General features: G+C 41.8%; 1 protein-coding gene across 11 annotated transcripts in view; it reads right to left on the reverse strand.

The window, feature by feature from the left end:
- robo2 (roundabout, axon guidance receptor, homolog 2 (Drosophila)) overlaps positions 1–21684 on the reverse strand; it is a 302845-nt gene that overhangs the window by 153590 nt on the left and 127571 nt on the right. For all 11 annotated transcript variants that reach the window (XM_061719674.1, XM_061719672.1, XM_061719664.1 and 8 more), the window contains exon 2: positions 10264–10590. In XM_061719674.1, the coding sequence (XP_061575658.1) occupies positions 10264–10590 (327 nt within the window). The remainder of the gene's footprint in view (positions 1–10263; positions 10591–21684) is intronic.

Here is a 21684-nt window from a genome sequence, read left to right on the forward strand (position 1 = left end):
AGAGGGTAAGAGACGGAAAGAGAGGGAGACTGCATAGACAAAATGATTAGGTTTCAACTCTGGTCTGCAGCTGTTGAGGGCCGGCCCCGGTCACTGATAGGTGTCCGTTACAGCAAAAGCCATCCAAGCAAAACACAATATCTGTCTACGCCAAGGAAAGATTATCAAATCATAACATCTCTGGACCCAAAGCAACCCCACCATGATCTACGGGTGAGAAAATTAATGCGTGGTTACAGTTCAGTGAAAAAAGCACTAATAATTAAAGAGAGAAAGAATCACTAATAAAGCAATCCACACAAACCAAACTATCCTGCGACTACAGATGTCCAATTGATTTTGAGGGCACATTTATTTATGATGAACCCTCACCATTTCCTACAGTCAGTTTGCAGTTTGTCTTCCATGTTTTGTCTTCCTCCCTTCCCCCAGCTTCTTTCCTCCTCTCACAGTTGAGTTCCGAATCTGACGATGCTGAAACGCAGTATTTCCTGCATCAGCCAAAGGTTACTTTAAGGAGGGATTTTCCTTAATGTTTGTACATCTAAAAGAACAACCACAAAAGCCATTTACCCTTAAGCACTTTGAGTGTGTTGTTGCCCTTGTGCAAATGTGTGTTTGCACAAGACCATTCGATGGGATGAATCCATCACAGTGCCAGTGTGCAATGTGACAGTTGTAACCCAAAATAAAGAGGCTGAATTGTCGGCCTGGCTGAGTCCTGACCCTTTCAACCATCGATCCCAAACACCACAAGGCGTTGAGCAAAGCCATGTACGTGTGTGAATGAATGTGTGTTTAAGGGTGTGTGAGAACGTAACCAAGGAAATAATGGGCATCTGAACCAGGAGCATGGCGCAGAAATAGCACCAGCATTCCACACATCCGAGGGTGAATCAATTTCAGTGACATTTGATTCAAACACACATCAGCTCGTGCCTGAACTTCAGCCCTCCACCCTGTCACCTCCTTCCTAGCTCCGTATGATGGATTACCATCCCTGGCAGTCTCAGAGGGTCTGAGAGAGGGTAAGGTGGGTGGGGGGAGGTCAGTCACAACAGGGACACATTCATTGGAGGGGAGAGCTCGGTTAAGGAATTATGGTATGACAGAGATCTGGGGTGGATAGGAGAGGGCAAAGGGTGCTAGAGGGGTCAGAGGAGCCAATCCCGCCTGGACTCATGCAAGCCATCCTCAGTTTGCAGCCATCTAGAAGCATTTAACTTTAGGTCACATTTTTGATTAATATTATTATCACTCACGTGCCATTTCTCCCCCTTGTCAACCAGTAGAGTGGTATCAAACATCAAACAACATATGGCTAAATCCTGGTCAACAGCAAATCTGTAAAACAGTTTAATATCAACTTTGAAACCTTAGGTTTATTTATTAGAAAAAGAACTGATTGAAGAACGAATTAACAACAAAATGAATCAGTGATAAAGGGCATAACTTCAACATATTAAATATCTTTATTGAATAACTGAAATGTGCACAGGATTTGCACACATTTCAACCATTCGTGCAAGTCAACATTAAAACAGAAATCAAAGTGCAATCCACGCATGAAAGCGAAACTCTCTCCCAAGTATTTGCATTAAAGTTAATCAATAATCAGCCTGCAGACAGATGTTAATAATTTACACAGCTCAATCTACATCCTCAGATGTCTGACGAGAGCTGAAAAAGCAGCAAGAGAAGGTGATTTTTTTCTTTCTAATCTGCTTGTCAGACAAAAACTCACTTTTTAAAACACTCCCAAGCTTCTACAATGTATAGACCCAGTGGTAATGCAGATTTATTTTTTCAATCCCTACAGACCGAGCATCCACACTGTACAGCATGGGTGATGAGATACAAGGATGCGAAGGGAGCGTAGATGAGGAAAAACAGAGGCAGGCTTTGGAGACAAAGCAATAGACCCGCATTGTCAGAGAGGAGAGGCCATCAATAAAAGTGTCACTATAAAGAGAGAAAGAAGGAGAGTGTGAAGGAGCGAGAGTAGGGTGTATAAAAGAAACAACAAAACCCGGTGAGACGGGTGCTTCATCTTGCTGGGCACTAATGGACGTGAGAAGTGGCTGGTTCAGCATTCTTTGCTTGACGGCTCACTCCTCCGGTGATCGCCCGTGGCATCTACGGCAGAGCGCCACATGCTTGTTTAATGTAGTTTGAGCACTCAAAACTGACATGGTGGTATAAGTAGAGAAGTAAGGAATCAAAGAAAATGAGACAAGATGACGGCTAATGGGCTGAGAAAGACAGTCAAAGGTTATCCTAAACATGGGTCATTTTAAGTACTCCATCTTTCTGCCTCCTACCACAACTTTCTCAGCACATTTTCCATCTTCGTCCACAACTCTACCTGGCACAATTACTGCTGCTATTATTCAGCCAGTGTAAAGGTCTACTGCATTTCCCTTTTAGAGCAAAATATTTGCTTCCTCTGATGCAACACAGACCGTCCACGTCCCTGGGTAGAGTTGGGTAGGTCATAGCTGGGCCAAAAAAAAATGCAGTCTCAGGTAGGGATGGGCGGTATGGACTAAAAAATGTATCACAATTATTTCTGGCATTTATCCCGATAACGATAAAAATGACGATAAAAAAAATACCAATTCAACTCCACCTTTTTAACTATGAATCTATCTCGCTCTCAGATCCACCATGTTTGTCATCAACTGGAATTTATTTATCTTCCTTCCTTCCTTCCTTCCTTCCTTCCTTCCTTCCTTCCTTCCTTCCTTCCTTCCTTCCTTCCTTCCTTCCTTCCTTCCTTCCTTCCTTCCTTCCTTCCTTCCTTCCTTCCTTCCTTCCTTCCTTCCTTCCTTCCTTCCTTCCTTCCTTCCTTCCTTCCTTCCTTCCTTCCTTCCTTCCTTCCTTCCTTCCTTCCTTCCTTCCTTCCTTCCTTCCTTCCTTCCTTCCTTCCTTCCTTCCTTCCTTCCTTCCTTCCTTCCTTCCTTCCTTCCTTCCAAAAATCACATTTACACAAAAACATCATCAACGGGAATTTATCGTTTTTACCGTGAGATGACAAATTCTTATCGTGAGGAATTTTTTTGACGGTATATCGTGAACGGTAAAATATCGCCCATTCCTAGTCTCAGGACATAACATGCATGTGTGGGGAATTTGAGTGTGTGGATGTGACAGTAAAAAGTCACATGGATGCCAGTAAAAAGTAAAAAAAAAAAAAAAAAAAATCATACTGTAATGTCATCTTTACTCAAATCAACAACAAGATTATTAGTTATTTACCAAAATGTAGGACTATAAAGCAATATATCACTTCCGCTTCCACGTGTCAACATGCTAAATGGTAGGTGTTTCTAATAAATGCATTTCATTCACTGATTATCAGCCCGTTTGGCAGTTGGCTGTTGCTGAAGCATTAAGGTTGTGTAACACATTGTCAACAACGAAAAACATCAGCACTGATTTTAGAAAAACTATTCTGCGGCTCATCAATGGGAAAGGGGTATTATTGTTCACAATTGGAAAACAGTTCGGAGAGTTGACAATCTTCCCACAAGGTCAGAAAATGCAGTGCACAGAGAAACTGCAAAAAACTAATAAACAAACAAACAACAATAAAAGCCCTAAGGGCTACAGACCTCGGTTTGTATGTTAAATGTGAAAGTTTGCCAGGGTACAATTACAGAATTAACAATTATGGCTTCTTTCGATAAGTTGCCAAGAGAAAGCTGCTTCTCTCTGAAAAGAACATGATTGCATGGTTTGCAAAGTTGCATATGACCAAACCACAATGCTTCTGGAACAATATCCTTTGGAAAGATGAGAGGAAAATTGAGCTATTTTGCCATGATGGACGGCACCATGTTTAGCATGAAAACAACATAACCAGCACAAACCACTCATAACCAGAACCACGGGCTGCCAAGCAGAAGATGGGGAAGTGATGTTGATTTAGCTTCGTTTTGCTGCTACAGGACTCAGACACCTTTAGGTGTTTCAGTCAACCACAGACTCCTTTGTAAACCAAAGTTTTCTCGGGTTAAATGTTTTTGCTATTTGTCTAAATAAAGCTAATCATAAACAATTATTCCAAGCACATCAGCATATCTCCAACAGAGTGGCTGAGGGAGAAAGTGTTAACCCAAATGAATGTTCTGGCAGGACGTGTGTGTTAACAAATGTCCACAAACCACAATGACTCGAGCAACACAGTAGGGGTGTAACGATACACTAATCTCACGATACGGTACGATACACGATATTGAGGTCACGATAACGATACGATACGATATTATAGCAGTATTTTTTAACAACCTTGAATGAGGAATATATAACTGGAAAAAAATGTCTTTTATTTGAAAGACACATAATACAAAACAAATGCTGTGCGTTTGCACTATTTTTACAGTTTGTAATGCTTTATAACTGTTTAAGTTTTAAAGAGAAAGCCAGGCCAACCATTTTCCACAAACTGAACTAAAAGTAAATGTCAGGTTTGCATTATGATCTTCAGTTTCATATAATAAAAATATTTTGCCACAAACTGAATAGTTTCTCTCATGTATGATTTGACTTTTTTCTTTTCCAGAAATTTAACAACTAAAATTGAATAAATAAATACAAGTAAATAAATACATACAATTTTACATCATAAAAAGTTTTATTCCTGCTCACCTTATAAGTGTAAGAGGAGATTCATTTTTGTTAAGAAGGTTATTTTGGTAATTCAGGGTTCATTATTTTGTAAATATATTCTTTATATTCTGTAAATCAGGGACTATAATTACACTAGTCAGTATATCAGTTGTTAGTATGTTTTAGATTGGGCGGAGTGATACAGCACTAGGTGTTGTGTTGATGTTCTGAAATCCTACGCTGTTGAGCGGACATTGAAGTACACGCAAACTCTCGCAGAAGTTGTCTCCGTGTTTATCCTACTCACGACCCCAAAAAGGTTTAATTTAATAAGGTAAGGCTTAACTCTACACCAGACTTACATCAGTAAAGGTTCAGAGCTCAAAACAGGACCGCAAAACGGGACTACTTTCTCCTGAGCGGAGGAAGATTTTGGTCCGCGCAGCCGCGGCCGCGGTCGGATGCGCGTTTCTAGTCAACACAATAGATTAATATTAATAACATAATATCGCGATACAGGTTGTCACCTCCACGACACGTATCGTGACGTTTTTGTATCGCGAAATTTCGTGGCACGATATATTGTTACACCCCTACAACACAGTGAAAAAGAGCTGGACAAAATTCCTCCATGAATTGATACATTTATATGATCATTTAGACAAATTACAGCAAGTTATGGCTGCAAAAGGTGACTGACAATTACAGCGATTCATCATGATATGAGCACAGTTTTTCATTGAATATTTCTATATTTGGCTTAGTTTTTCTTAAGGTAATAGTAAATTGTAAAACATGTAATATGATGCAGTTCTTAAAAAGGTTGCATATGCAAAAATATCAGTTTTTGAAACTGTTTCATATCTTTACTTCAGTATGCAGCATTAATGTGCCATAATGACTGCATTGTTGCTGCTTCCTTCATTACCCTTCATTATTTCTCAAGGACTTCAGTGCAGATTAGACCTCAGCCCACCGGGGTTTATACAAGCATGAGGGCAGGTGTTTGTGTACATGTGTCTGAGAATATATGAGTGTCTGTTGTTTGTGTGCACTTGTCACTCCATGTTCTCATTTCTGAACTGGAATAATGAGTCCGGGGTGTTGTGAACGGCTCTGCAGTGTAGCTCAGCCTCACTCTCCACCTGGCCCTCTACTTCTGGCTTCTCCCTTTATTAGCTTTTTCCTCATGCTGGACACAACAGGAACAGCTTGGTACCCTCCTCCTCTCTTCACCACTCACACCTTTCCCAACCCTATTTTCCCACTAATTATCTTGTTGTACGAGTACCAAATGCTACCTAACGATTCACTTAATTGCAAAAGTGGTACATTAGATGATATCAAAGGACCTTTTTAAAAGTCATCCAATCCCATTCCAAGCGGCATTTAGAACTAACCCAAGACATCTGTTTCATTTCAGTCATTTGCATTTTTAAAGGTTACAAACTGAACAAAGCTGCAAGGGTATGGATGTAAAACCTCAAGATCCTATGTCTTCATTTATTTAAGAAGCCCCTCCCACTGATGATTAGATCGTTTTAATGCAGTTTTAATGCAACCACAAAGAATAGACGTCATAGGGTCTGAATCACTGTTGACGCACAATTAAAACTGTACCTGTTCACTCTACAGTTCATGAGCATATCTGGAGCACTATGTATCTCTGCTACACATCCACCTGCAAAGATAGGGCTAATTAACATTTTTCTTGGGATCCTATCGCCCCAGGTGTGCCTTGTCACACTTACATACACAGAGATTCACAGTTGGAGCAATTTATTCAGCAAGTTTGACTGCAGCTACATTTTCTGACACAGTTTTCACAATGATTTATGAAGCTGCTCATTGACCTAGTTCATTCTGAAAAGGGAAAAGGGGACACATTCACTTATATGAAGTACAGAAGTGTCCATCCCACAGAGTTAGCCTGCAGTCAGTTCTGAAGACAAAAAGATTACAAAGCAGTCTTCTCAGATATCCACTTGGCAACACACTTTCTGAACTATCGGCAATTAAACAATAGCTGTAAATAATTCTTATTCCCAATGCTGCAACGTTATTTCTTAGTAATATCCTGCACATGTGGACCTAAATAACATAGGACAGCTCACACAGTTCATGCTCTTGTCTATTAATTTGTCAGCAATGTGTGCCTAACATCTAACACTTTAAGGAGACATGGTTGGAGGATTAAGTCTAGTCAAGACAGAGTCAAGTCAGCGCAATCTGGCCTCTATTAATAATGCAGAAGCTCCTCTTTGAGACCTCTTCCCCCTCTTCTTTCTCCCTCCACCTTAGCAAGAGCGGTGAGTGCTGCCCAGCTTGGGGTCCAGCATGCAGCAGCGCCACTCTGCTCAGTGGAGACCGAGTTCAATCTGTTTCAGAGCTGCAATTCAATTATCTCACCGGGGTCCTGTTCAACCACTCGTGAACGGCGGGGGGGGCAAAGGTGTGTTCGATACAACTGAGTGTGAAGGGAAAGCAGAAGAAGAAACTAAGAAAAGGGGGGGGGGGGGGGTGCAAAACACACCATAAATCCAGTTCAAAATGGATATGGATTTAAATGCTGCTTCTACTTGTGCGATTAGCTCTGGCTTTACAATCACTAGACGGATGTCAGGACCTGATAAAGCTAATCACTGCAGTAAAGCCAATGCAGTGGGATTTACCCCCCCCCCCAAAAAAAAATTAAAAAAAAAAAGAAATCCTATTCCACCAGGCCCCCCTGAAGATCTGGCTGAAGCTCAGAGAGCCCAGGGTCAAAAACAAGCCACGCACTGAGCGCTCAAACAGCCCTTCGTCTTTTTGGGTGATCTGAGTCGTTTTTTCTGCCAAAACCAAAATGTATTGGGTGATAAATTCATATTGTTATGTGAAAATGTGATTTTTCTAATATCAATTTTACAAAAAAGTGAAACAAGACTGTGTGATGTGTAAACAAGGACTGTACATGGACAATTAAATGGCATAACAGCAGTTGAGCTATGTTAAATGAAAACTGCACTGACCATTTTGTTGCTCTCGGCCAGATACTTCACTGGCTCAGATACCACTCCAATAAATCAATATCAGGACATTTCTACACAATATTCACTGGATTACCTACCATTAAATTTGCAACAAGTCATTAAAGTCTTTTTGAAACATATCACCCCCATATGTCAATCTCCTTTCTTCCTTCTTATCCTGTAAAATTTAACAAAATGCCTCAGGAGGGTTTTGAGCTGTTCATAATTATATAATTTGTATATAAATTCTTGTACTCTAATAACATGAAATGCAGTGCCAACCTATAACTGAGTACAATATGGTACTTTTGTAATGAAGGAACTTTTAATATTGCAGTTCTAATAACTGCTTTTTTTTCTATAAAATAATAACAGTACAATGGCTGTTTTCATCTCTGCCATTAAGCCACAAATTTCTCCAGAATCTCATTAAGCTGCGCTCAAACTTAACTCACTCAGTGTTGAGTCTGAAAACACAAAGAGTCACCATAGTAACACAGGTCTCAAAACAAGCTAGGCCCTAGAAAAGCCAACAAAAGCTGTCAGTTGGAAAGCAGTCAGTCGTTTTTACATGTATATTGTATTGTGTTTTGCTCCTACACACCTGACTAAAATAAATTGGGCCATTAACAGACTTGTGCTGACCTCGGTGACAAGCTGATGTTGAAGAATTCATTTGAATCCGGTGTGCTGTGGCAGGAAACATCTAAAACATGTAGGGTAGTGGGGAACACTGACTTAGGGGTTAGGACTGTACATTTATTTCATGATTTAATGAACAGCATTTAGCAAACAGTGAATTTTAGATTAGCCTACGTTCTGTGAGTCTGTGTTGACGGCGCACACCATGGAGGTCACTTTCATTGTCCTTGTGTACAATTTTAAAAATTATAAGTAAATTAGCCCCAAAATCTGTACCTTTATGATACATTTACTCCAGACATTCCCTTTCAAATGTGTGATCTTTCTTCCCCATCTATCTATCCCCATCTCTGCTGACCTCTCACCCCTCACCTTTAAGCTATTTGAGAAGGAAATGCCTCCGTTTAACCCTCTCTGCTACTCATCCCATGTCATATGATAAAGAAGGATCGAATACCGAAAAGAAAGACCCAGAAATGGTGTGAGATGGGAAAAAATAAAATCATCTGGAGACTTCATCAATTTTTCATGAATTTTCATTTAGGCTTGGGAGAGCCCTCTGACAGCAATCAATAGATCAAGCTGCTGTCACACAGTTAGCACCTAGAGGTTGCTGGGAGGCGAGGCCCTCTGGAGTACAGAAAACTGGAGCAGAGGTAAAAAACAACCCCCTCCATTTCCATTTGCCAAGGATCACAAACTCCCGCTGTCATTGTAATCACATGAAAAAATACATTTACAATGTGCAATCACATGGAAGGGATTATTTCTGTATTGTTCCTAAAAATGTCAGACCCTTAGTTAGAAAATTGTTTGTTTTTGCATCAGTGAAAGAGCCAAGCTGGCCATTTTGCTAAATTGCTGGTGGATTTGGCAAACGCCACAGTTTAGAGGTTTGTTACTTTCATGATATGATATCATGAAGATCTTTCCATGAACCCAACAGGCCAAAACAACAAAAGACCATGTAGACTTTCCACTCCACCTTATGGGCACTTGGAGATGCCTGGGAGCCACTGTGGAAAGCCCAGCCGGAGCCTGCTGGGAGGGAGGCTCATCTTCAAAGGTAATTTGATCTGCAGTTCAGGTTCTGCCTGTCAGCATTCACGGACACAGTCCCGACAACTTGAGCTAAATGTCCATCAGGAACCGTGTCTGTCATTCTACCCCCACTCACCTGTGAGGGACCTGTGTCTGCCATGCCAACATGTCCCTCTCATAGACTGACAGCAGCTTTATGTCCAACTCAAACATCTGCAGACAACTTCAAAAAACTCCCCATAGCAAAGACTAGATCAAATTCACCAACTTCATGGCTGAAAAGCTTTCTACAAATCATTATGTTACACTACATAACAAGTTCCCTTTTCAACCACAGGAAATTATGGATGTGGGAAATAGACAAAATTGGAAGCAGGATGAAATCAACTTTAAAAATAGCATAATTGCAGTTGCCTCAAGTTAATATTTGATTTGTTTATTGTTGTTCCCACCAGTATGTAGTCCTATTTTCTCCTACGAATGATGTTCACAAAAAAAAGACCAAATGCTGAATGGCAAGTCCTCTTCTTACCTCATCAGCAGCAATACTGAGAATTTACAAGCCAAAGTCTTATCCCATTTAAAGGAGCTTGAGGCTCCTTTTAAGAAATGAGACTCTCTAGCGCCACCCTTCACCACGACGGCCGTCGGGGGTACTGCAGCCAACAGTGAAGCCGGCACGGGAGAACGGGGAGAACGCGCATGCAGCGTCATGTGACGTCACATCCGCAGCCCAGCGCGGGAAATTCGGGACCGAATTGCAGCACATTTTGCAGCACACAGCCTGTTCAAGGCAAAGGAGAGATACACTAGAGGGCTCATTCTTTTGGGTTTGGAACGCTTCATCTGACATTATTACTAGAAAACTTAAAATGTATACAGATTTTTTTCATAAATCCTGCCACAATCCGGCCTCAAGCTCCTTTAAGCAAAACAACTTAACAGAGATTTGACTCACATGCTACTTCCAAGGATGCATTGCGGCTGACAGCTTCTCCCAGGTAGTTCCGGGCCACGCAGATGTAGGAGCCCTCGTCCGGTTTGCTCCGTCGTCCGTGAACGATGCGAAGGAAGAAAAGCGAGCCGCTAGGAAGCAGCATGCGGTGGGAACGTGGGTCATCTTTGTCCGTTTCTACCCGCTCTCCATCCTTGTACCACTCCACCGTCGGGCTCGGCCGCCCCTCTGCTTTACAGTTGAGTGTGGCAGGCTCCCCTTTGGACACGATCAGGTCAGAGGGGTGCTCCACAATCCGAGGCGGGGAGTCCTCCTGGCGCAGACGGGATCCTGCAGGAAAAAGGAGACGTGCAATTAATCACAGAGCACCACAGCACAATGATTTTAACGCTGGCTTCAAGTGAATGACTTTATTAAATATGCAAAAACCACTTTCACGGATGTAACTGCCAAAGGTGAAACTGCCTGACAAATAGCGGGAACATTTACTGGGAAGAATTAAGAGACATGACTACAAACTGAATAAGCTGTCTAGTTTGAGAACACCTTATCCTAGACCAGGTTGTGGCTATATAACTATATACAGATGTCTAAACATTTCTTTCATTGAAGTATGTCTATAAAATGTATTATTAGTCCCGCTACTAAAAGAAGTACTTATTCACGTAGTAGCACTTTCACTATCACTAAAAATGAAAGAATAAAAATGCAAGAAAAACTGAAAGAAAAAAAACCCATCAGGGCGCGAGACTTGGGGTTCATGTTGACATTTTTCCATAAGTGTGGAAAGATGCCAGCAGTGCTGATGACAGTGATATGTGGGGTATTTTTCTTGGATCAATGTTATGGCTATCCAAGCAGGATAAACAGTGAGAAATAGACAAATGACTATAACTAATAATTGGTTACTAATATCAATCTCATTGTTAAATCATGGAAGAAAAACATAATGAACATATATTTCAGACTAGACAAAACACATCTATCTGCTCTGCTTATATGGAGAGCCTTGCGAGTAATTTGACTCATGGGTCACAAGTAAATATGAGCCATAGTCATCTTACATTTGACAAACACACAAAGCAGTTGAGTACACTCTGCAAGAGTTTGCATATTGTGCAAATGTTGGGTATCAGACTGATGTCAAACGCTAATCCCCCATGGCTGAAAAGCACAACCCCTGCTTTACAATTGGGCCACACTGGGGTGAGCTCTTGGAGTCTGCTGGCACAGATAATGTGCCCTGAGTCAGAGTGCTCGGTGCGTCTGTGACCAGGTCTCACACATGGAGATAAAACGCTGGAGGCTGTTCTCATTTACATGATACAGGCCTCGGGAACCATGCAACAATCAAATGGCTTGATCCAACACCAAATGATCAAAAAACCCAATTAAGGAAGGAGAAATAAGCAGAACTCTTCTGCAGATTGTTCCTCATTTGAGCCACATTAGTTATCCAAACAATAACTGGCCAGTATTCTATAAAGTTAGGTCTCTGCCTTATGATGAGTTGTTGCAAGACTTGCATGAATCTGACCTTCCCCATGGCGTGGTGTATGAAAGTCGTAGGATAATGCCTGCTGTACAGAACCTTAGTGTACCACATGAGCTTTTGTGCTTCGGTATGACCTAATTTCAACTTGGGACGAAAGAAAAACAGTTGAGGCTCCAGCTCTTTGTTTAGCTGGCTTTGCAACTGTTCCACCACCCCTTATATTTGAAACTCCCAGGGGAAGTGAGGGCAAGCTGTGCCCCGGTCATTTTTGCTCACAAGTCTATGGGCAAAGGACAGGAGCAAGTAGAAACTCACTGATCAGCACAAAATACACTTCAAGGAACCATAAGGTGTGTGTGTGTGTGTGTGTGTGTGTGTGTGTGTGTGTGTGTGTGTGTGTGTGTGTGTGTGTGTGTGTGTGTGTGTGTGTGTGTGTGTGTGTGTGTACGTAACACAGGCACGTGCGTTTTCTCTACACAAAAGTGCATTGGACCACCAACTGTCAGGGATCAAGCATTAGACAGCAGCATATTGACCCCTGAACAGGAGGTAGCCTGCTCTCCCCTCCTCCTAATTTGGGCTAATTCCCTCCATTTCCCTCTCATTGATTAGTGATCAGGCCTGGTGTCTCATGCTAACTGGGGCCACAAACAAGGGTCTGTAGTTCCAAGCAGGAAGTGGGCGGTGATACCCTGTTTTCTTAGTTCATGGTCTAATATCAATGGTGTTATGTGGGAATCTGAACAAGCGCCATTGGCGATTGAACAAAAACATGAAATATGTTGCTTCCACACATATACCCGTCCTCTTTCACCAGTGGTAAGTAATGCAAATCTGGCCAGCAGTCAGTTTCCTGTAAGAGCAAGTCTTCATTCTGGCAGTAAGTGACTAAATAAATGGAGCGGTAATTAACACAGTGACATTGATAAATGTTGGGTGAGATAAAGGACAGACATGGAGACCCCCGTCTCCCTAGATGGAGTGTCAAACGCACATTTATTCTTATCTCACTGAAGCATCTGCTTCCCCCATAATCCCCAATTCCCGCGGTGGCTCTCCACTAGGGCCAATGCGCATGCACAGCACTAAACTGTGGTGACTCCATTCGATTTATATCAGTCTAATTTCTTTAAATCCAATTTGTATTCCAATCTACTGCCTTCTAATCACTTAAACCTCGAGTCTCCATCTGCTCTCCTCTTTCCTGTGGAAATGAAACCAGCAGATGCCTCTACAATTGTCCTTTTACTGCCAGAAAAAGTTAAGCTTGGTGCATGGAGGACTAAGCATGACTGGTCAGTCCATGTCTTTCCGAGTGGAGAGAATCCGGTCTGGACGTAGCAAAGGTTAAATAGTCATTCATATGTGATGGAATATAAAACTGGCCAATCAATCTCAATGCACAGCCTGTTTCATCGAAGGAGAAAGCACAAAGCTTGTGTTTTTCCCTAACTGTACCCTCACATGGCTGCCACATCCAAAGAAGTTCCCTGAATGTGTCCTGTCCACAAAGATCAAACAAACAAACAAAAAAAGTCATGTACATCCCAAACCTTCGGCTGTCAGTCCCAGCTCCTCACAGGAGTAAAAGTCAATTTTCAGTTTCCTATTGGGCCCCCTTTCCCACTCTCTTTACGGTAAATGGGCTTTCTGTTGCCCTTTTAATGTGATCATTGGTGCTGTGCAATCAAGTGCTCTCTGAGCTGAGGCGAGTGCACTTCACTGGGTCTCAGGGCACATGCTCCAATCAAAATGCTGTGTTTCCCCCTGCCTGCAATAACACCATCATTACTTTTCACCACTGCTGTGCAGTCATCCACTCTTTGTGAAAAGCAGTAACCAGAGAACAAACAAACAAGCATGAATACATGGATGAAATCAGAGAGGGATTACTGAGCCTCAAGCTGATTCTTTTCTGCCTTTTCTTTCTGTCTACTTATGTCATCGTCACTGAAAGGGATACTATTTCACTGCACTGTTACCCCCGAAAAAATACTTGGGCATGTTATTTTTCCCTTTTCTATGTTCCAAACAAAAGTTCATACATCACATTTAGCGCCAAAACAGAGCTGCCGATCATCTACAACATCTGCATAAAAGAGCCTACATTTCTCACTTAAATCCAAGATAAAACACAACTTTAATTTTTTCTACAACACATCCTTGCTCCATTGGCCACACACCTAGAAGTGCTCTTTTCTATTATCTTTGTCACGTATTTATTCATGTGTGCAACAGAAGGTCAGGCCTTTGATGATCTTTTTGTAATTATTTTTATTAGCTCCCAGGAGAAATTCTAGCCCACCAACCAAATCAATACCCACACCAGTCTGAAGCAGAGCATAAAAGAAAGGGCTCCCCAAAGAGATATTAGTTATTCTGCTAACAGGCGTGTGCTGATCACAGGTAACCAACGGCAACCTTAGACCGTGAAAAGAAGTTCCAGTTACTGAGGCTCTAGAAATAAAAGTCAAACATTAAAACCACAGTCCAGGACAAGATGAAGCCAAAAAATCTGAGATATTTTTTCAAGAAACTGGTGGAAAGTAACAAAGAGACTGATAATACAGCTGCTTAACAAACGAGAGTTTGCAGAGGACAACCAATCCATTTGAGTCATGTTTTTCTTTCATTGTGAAATGCATTTTTTCTTGTTCTGTCAGCTTCTCCTAAACCTCCTTACACATATGTGTTTCCAAATGTGTCTTCCACTTTAACTCCCAGTATCTCTGGATCTATTTCTCTTGCTCCCTGTCCAGTTACATTCAAACCTCAGCGTTAGGTTGACAGAGTCATATCCGTTATGTCACTGGAGCAAAAATATGAGAGATCAGCAGTGGAAACTGAGGGTGGTGAAAAAAAAGGATGTTACTGGTCGTCCACGCCACAGCACCGGCCTGTCGTGACACCTCCGAGCAGCCCGCGCTGCACCCCAGATTCATCTTCTCTACTCCAGGCTGTCAGTGTCTGCACAGAGCATGAGCTCCCATACACCCCGACACCAGAAACTCAGCTCCTCTCAGAGAGGTGTCACCACAGACTGTATCCGCAGCCCATCCCAGCCCCCTGGATCCAACCAGACACTCACTGCTACAAAGATCTTTCCGGTTGAGATGTGGAACATAAAAATGAAAAGTGTTCACAGATGCAAAGAAGATTCTTTCACTTCATCATCTGTTGAAATACACCATAATATTTTAGCTAGTTAGCTACCAAGATCACATGATGGGATCTGTTCCACCTCAGTGCTCTGAATACTGCCCCCTCCTTTTTCTGGCTAAGATCTATACTCTGAAGGCACACACAGGGATAATTCTATGAGCTCCTCTCAACCTCTCAATGCATCCATGCTTGACTCCAACAAATATCAGATAGAATTCCTCGTTGGGTGTATTTCGGGCAGTGGCAAGATGGGGGGTCATATTGACTTTGCATCTGTGTATTTGCCCTCTCTCCCTCATACAGACAGAATATATAAATAGATAACTGTGGGAAACAGAATATCTGATTTTGCTGCAAAGGGCTGATTCACATAGCTTGCATTTCAAGCAGCTTCCACTTCGGTTCTAACAAACTACTCCCATTCCCAGTCTTTATCCTACTATCAATATCCATGAGCGGGAAAGGTGATTTTATCTCTTTTTCAGCAGATGGCTCAAAAAAGCTGACTTGAAGCAAAACACTGAAGGAGGGGGGGGGTATGAGGGCAGTTCAGACCTGCGTATAATGAATGTGGAAAGTGTTGATAAGAGCCCTGCTTGCTTCTTATATGGCCTGATTAGTGTGTGCAGTACAGCAGCCGCTCTATGGGTCTGTCAGGCTACTGGTAGGGACTCTAAACTGAGTGATGCAGATTAAATGATTCCCGATGACAGGACCACTCAACCATGAAGCTCACTACACCATCCTTCCTTCTATATCCCTCTCTCTTTCCCTCCTGGCTCAGTCATATGACGTGAACCTTGCCATTACATGATGTATGGTTGTATGTATAATTTGTGATTCAGATGAAACTTTGTGATGAATAACTGCCCCATTATGGGTCTACTAGTGTAGAGAATCCTCCTGTTCCATTCGTGCATAATCATCTGATGGAAACTGTGACAGTATTATGCTTTTCATTGGAGATCTCAGTCTCTGTAAATGTGCTCGAAAATTAGATAACCGAGCCGCGGTGTGTATGTTGATCCTTCCCAAGATACACCTGTTTGTGTGAACGTAAACACAGCTGGCTCAAAAACAAGATTACTTTGAAGGGTGGGCACCTCCCAGTGAATCACACAGCAAGCAAATTGCAGCAATTGAGTCTCCATGTAGCATTGTAATCTTTTTACCTGCAGCCACTGTAGATTGAACTAAGGTGAAATAAATAAACGTGCTCCTGCTGGTGTACAGGAAAACGCTCTCCGGTGTCCGTGATGCACTGTGATAAGAGGTGATAATTGAAGGTGTGCCATAGGTGCTGACCTGTAGTGACCACACTGCAGGTTCACTGCAGTCAACACCTCCAGTCACTCCAGCAGTTCACGTGCCAAAACAGGTAATGAGACCTTTAACTACAATCCATCGAGATGATGGACTCATAGCAGAGAAAGATTATCAAACGGCTTTTATAGCTTATTGTTTTTGTTTTTCGAAGAGCGGTATAGGGAGTCATGAGGAGATTTATTAAATTTCTATACAATGGGACACTTCATTTGGTCTTGCTTAAGGCTATGAGGTCAAGGGTGCAAGCAATAATGCTTGAAGGACTCATTCAATTTGCTCCGGCCCATCTAACCATGCACACACAAAACAAGCCTTTGACGTTATTAATAGTGTTCAGAAACATTTCACAGACCTACACCCACTACATCTCATAATTTTACAATTGGCTCTGTGCTACTGGGCTTCTCGGTGACAAATGACTGTGGGCAGCTCACCTGAAAAAAATTGTCACCACCCGGGAAGTTAACCTGGGGAGTTCAAATGTTCAAGGGTGTGATTGCTTTTTTTCCTGTCCGTCACAATGATGGTAACACTTGGCTGATGCCACGTTCCACACTGAGACTTTGACCACAAATGCAGTCTTACCAGGAGTCATTTAATACAATAAATCAACCCCCCCCGCCCGGTCCTGGTGGCTTGGCGGTGCCACGTTTTTCTGAAGTGGGGATATAACAAGAAAAGGTTCAAAAAGCATTGATGCACGTGTTGTGCTATTTGTCAATTAATGTATTCCTTCGGATGTCTATGATTAAGGAAGTAGTGAGGTCAGACTGCCCGGCTTTTTTTTTTTTTTTTTCAACAAAAGCCTGACATTTAGAATATATATTACCAAGTATTGGCAATTCAACTTTATTTTTCTAGAAATGTACTACCATAATAAGAGTTAGCATTTAAAGACTATTTAAAGGTTCATTATCCATTAAAATTCAAAAATGCACAAATAATATTGGCAAAACAATTGTGAACGTATATAAATAGGCAAAATAGGGATAAAAAAAAGATATATTGATAAAAATTAGTTTAAATGATTTACCATTTTCAGAAAAAAAACATTTGTTTAATACATGCTGTGGTCATATTTTCAGTTCACATGAGCAAACATGGCGGGAGAGATAAGTCTGTTCATGAGAGGACTGGCTCCCTCAGCACCGGAAAATCTCCAGATTATAGCTCCACACTCAAATGCTGGTTTGGTCAAGGGTGCAACACAGTCTGGAGTCTATATGTATTTCAGTAGGGTTAGATTACCTAGTTAGTTACTGGGGGGTTTCAGTATTGTGCAGTCATGGCTGAATGACCCACAGACGGAGTCGAGGTTGAAGGTGGTTGAACAAGATACCAATTCACTGGCTCTGTTACACACTGAAGCTGTGCTGGACCACTGCTGTGTGTGACGGCCGTGTGATTGAGCGCTGCACTCTGGATGTCCATCTTCACACAACTCAGACTGAGAGACAGTTCCAGCGTTTATTAGCAGGCCTCACCTCATTCAAAGAACTGGTCAGTTACTCAGCTCAGGTACAACTTTGACACAAGCTCTCAACAATGAAGATAAAGAAGAGGGACCCGGATAGCTCAGTTGATTGAGCGGGCGGAACCATATGCAGAGGCTACCGCCCTTGTGCAGGCAGCGCAGGTTCATATCCTGGCCGTTTGCTTTTTACCGTTTCTACCCAAGGTTCCTGTCGAGCCACCTTCAAAATAAAGGCCACTAGAACCATGTTACAACCAAAAACGTAATAATGGCCAATAACGTAATGCGTAATAACGTAATAATGTAATGCCTTATTACATTATCGGCAAAAAGTTATTACGTTATTGGCTCAAAAGTTTTATTACATTATTGGCACATTATTACACTATTGGCCTTATTACATTTGAAATGGCCAAAATTATTACGTTATTGGCAGTTATTACGTTATTGGCCATTATTACGTTTTTGGTTGTAACAAACCACAAAAAAGCTTAAAAAAAAACGAAGAAACAATGAAGATTAAGAGTAGAACATACTGACTGAAGACTCAATAATGAAAAACAAGCAAATAATAAAGACCACAAAGAAGAGATAAAGTGTTTGTATCTGAAGAAAGGATTGGCTTCTCTCTGTAATTAGTTTGTTTGGGCTTGAACCATAAGCGCGCATTAACTAGTCGCATGTCTTTCTGTGAGCCATTCAACCTTGAGATTCTTTCCGCCTTATCTGAAGGTAGATTCAAGACGACCACACGTAGGTCAGAGTGAGGCCAACTGGAGGCCCATTAAACAGACACTTTCCAAGACAACACCTCATAGTAGAATACAGCACGAACAGACTGATAAGCCAAACATCCCTTATCATCCCTTCCAGAAAGTTTACACATCAGGCTTGTTTTACAACAAATCCTGACTTCCTGTTTCTCTACCATGCTATTAAGGAGATCGTTTTTGTAAAGATAAGATTGCTCCCCAAACCCACACTCCCACTGAGTTATCTCTCCCACGCAGAGTTAATTTGGGTTGCAAACACTGTTGGAGTATAACTGATCAGAGAGGGGGTCGCTCACTATCATTTACAGTAGTCATCAGGGATTATACAACAGCAATTAGATCAGCATTTTCAGTTGGCCTGCCTCTTAATCATCTGTTTGAGAAACAGAAGAGAGAAGGGATTATGTCCTGGCCTCGGCACCCCGAAGGGAAAGCACAGGTGGGTATTCTGCGAGTACAGGTGTGTGAGACAGGTGAAGGCACTTAAAACTTGCTTTAACCCGCAGTCAGCAAGCTCAATTCATCACAACACTCCTCCCCCACATCTGCCTCCACATACACATCCACTATACACCTCCATCACAGGTGTACAGCCACCCCCCTGCCCGCTGTTTGAATTCCACCCTCATTGACCTTGCCAATGATAAGATACTTGCACCAAGATAATATGTGTGTACATTAAACAGGAAGGAAAGACAAGTGAGAAGTTTGAGAATATATAAATAAAATAATGTAAGACACTAGCCATCTATCTATTTAATATGAACCCATTTGGTTGGCTTATAATCTCTCACATACATCTTCTCTAGGCAAACACATTGAGACATTATGCATTTTTCTGCCCTGTAAATGCTAAAGGTACACTTGAATGGGGCACAGGCATTACTTTCAATGCGTTATACTGTCTTACAACAAAATGAGCCATGTGCATTGTCTGATGCTGACATTTTCTCTCCTGCATATGCTCTTTGGAAATGTAAATTCATTAACTTGTGTGGTCTGAGAATTTAACCCACGGAGACCTGACGTTACATATGGTTATTATAGTTCCTATTATATGAGGGCGCTTCAGATCTGAATGGGTTAAAGCAGCTGTGAATCCTTCTTTTTAAGTGATCACTTTGAGTAAAAAGAAGTACGGGGAGCTTTGCATCTCCTCTGCTGTGTCCTGAAGGACCGGAGTGATTGCTGTTGAAATGTTATCTGCAGGGAGACCAGACTTTGCTGTTAAGATATTGTAGGAGCTGACAGACCTATTTTCCTGATCAAGTAACATGTATTGATTTTATACACAGGACTTTGTGTAAGCCCTCATCTCATTCTATTCTTTTGTACCCTGCTCATTCACTTCCTGTTATAAACGCTGCCTCTCAGTCTTAACTCATTTTTGATGTTAATCGGAGTACAAACAGTGGAGCTAGTTTGTACAGTGGAGAACGACTTTCTTGACAGTGATGAGACTATGGGAGACAGTAAAGATGAGCTTTCCATAGATCTCAGATGAAGGCTCATCATTACAGCAAACCCATTCTAGCAAATGAACCACAATTACAATAACATTGCTTAAATGGTGGCAGCTCAAGCAGAACAGTCACATTTGGAGTAAGAAATCACAGTGGCTCTTACACAATGACCTCAGCCTGCCTCATCACTCACCTAGACTATTTTAATCTGAGCTTACTTTCCATTATAGGCCAGTGCTTAAAGCCTCTCTCATTTAATCACGACCATCAACAGAGCTGTTAGAGTCCTGCGTACTTTGGTAATAAAGCATCATCACTGCCATTCCGCTTGAAAAGTCTGAATTGTTAAACAACTCTTCTCTCAATTTTTTATATTTCATTACATTCATTTGGCCTCCCCCTCTCCTCCCTCTGTTCTCTTAGACACACAGGCACGTCAACCCACACTCTAGGTCTGAGTTTCTTTTGACTCAGCATTAGTGATACTGTACCACAACCCTGCTGGTGGATCGAGTACTGCACACTATGTGCCCATTATCAAGTAGCCGGCCTCCACATCCTCATCGACAGATTTAAGCTGGAACATATTTCAGCACCCAGGATGGATGTGATGTCATCAGCTCCTACATCCCGCAATAGCGCAGGGTCAGAAGTGTATGTCCACTATGCTAAGCATGTTCTAATCCAGTATCAAATGTAGAGCTATGGACGTTATGGGACAACTGTGTGGCTTCTCCGTGTTTCCTGGAAAAGATTTTACCACTGCAAAAAGCCAGTTTCATAAAATATAGTGTAGGTACCCTGTTTTCAAGTTGCTACCAAATATTTCTATTTTTCAGCCCATTAAACAAAATCACTTTGTTTGTCCTCCTACTCTTTTTCTGTCTCTTAGTATCACCTTTTTCTCTTCCCTCCTCCACACTGGTGGTATTAATCACGAAGCACTAAACAGTGACTGACGCCATTCAGAAGACTTGGCTTTGTTGGCTCTGCTGCCCAGTGAATGCAACTCCAGGCTTTTTGTGTGCCCAAGTGGACTCTTAGGAGAAGCTCCTCCCTCTCCAAGGACCCTCGGATTACCTCTTAAAAGCTGGGTGATGGGTGAGTTTTGCTGGGATGTAGGTGGAGAGCAAAGAAAATGGTGGAGGAGGTTGACAAGCAAATGATTAGGGAAGATCCACTGCGCTCAGAGAGATGGGCAACCTTTCCCTCTGGCCAGCTTGCAATGCCATCACCCACTGCTTAGCAACAGTGGGTTTGGCTGAACAGAGAAGGACACACCAAGAAAAAAGCCACATAAAAAAAAAAAAATCAACAAAAAGGAAAACTTAATTTTCTGCCTGCATAGGGTCTTAACATTGAACTACAAAGGATCCCTGAAGCAGAATCTGCAGCTGTGAAGAACAAAAGCATGGGTTGACAGGTGAAGGAAAACAAAAAATGAACCTTGTGAGATTTTGAATTCAGTTCCAAAAAAAACCTCTCTTTACATGCAGCTTAGAGAAAGAAACAATACAAAGTAAACATAAGTTTGAATCATTATGCTCAGCTAAAGACTTAATGTCTCAGCATGCAATTTGTCAAGACTATTGTTTCCTTAAACTATGATATCAGGACTCTTTGAAGGCTTGTGCGTGTAACTGTGAAACGCTGAGACCTAAAGCAGCTCTAAACCCACTAGTGTCGGCATTTTAAAACTAATACATTTTAATTCTGCTTATCATCCCACCA

The sequence above is a fragment of the Cololabis saira genome, chromosome 4, assembly GCF_033807715.1.
Source record: "Cololabis saira isolate AMF1-May2022 chromosome 4, fColSai1.1, whole genome shotgun sequence".
NCBI classification, from domain to species: Eukaryota; Metazoa; Chordata; class Actinopteri; order Beloniformes; family Belonidae; genus Cololabis; species Cololabis saira.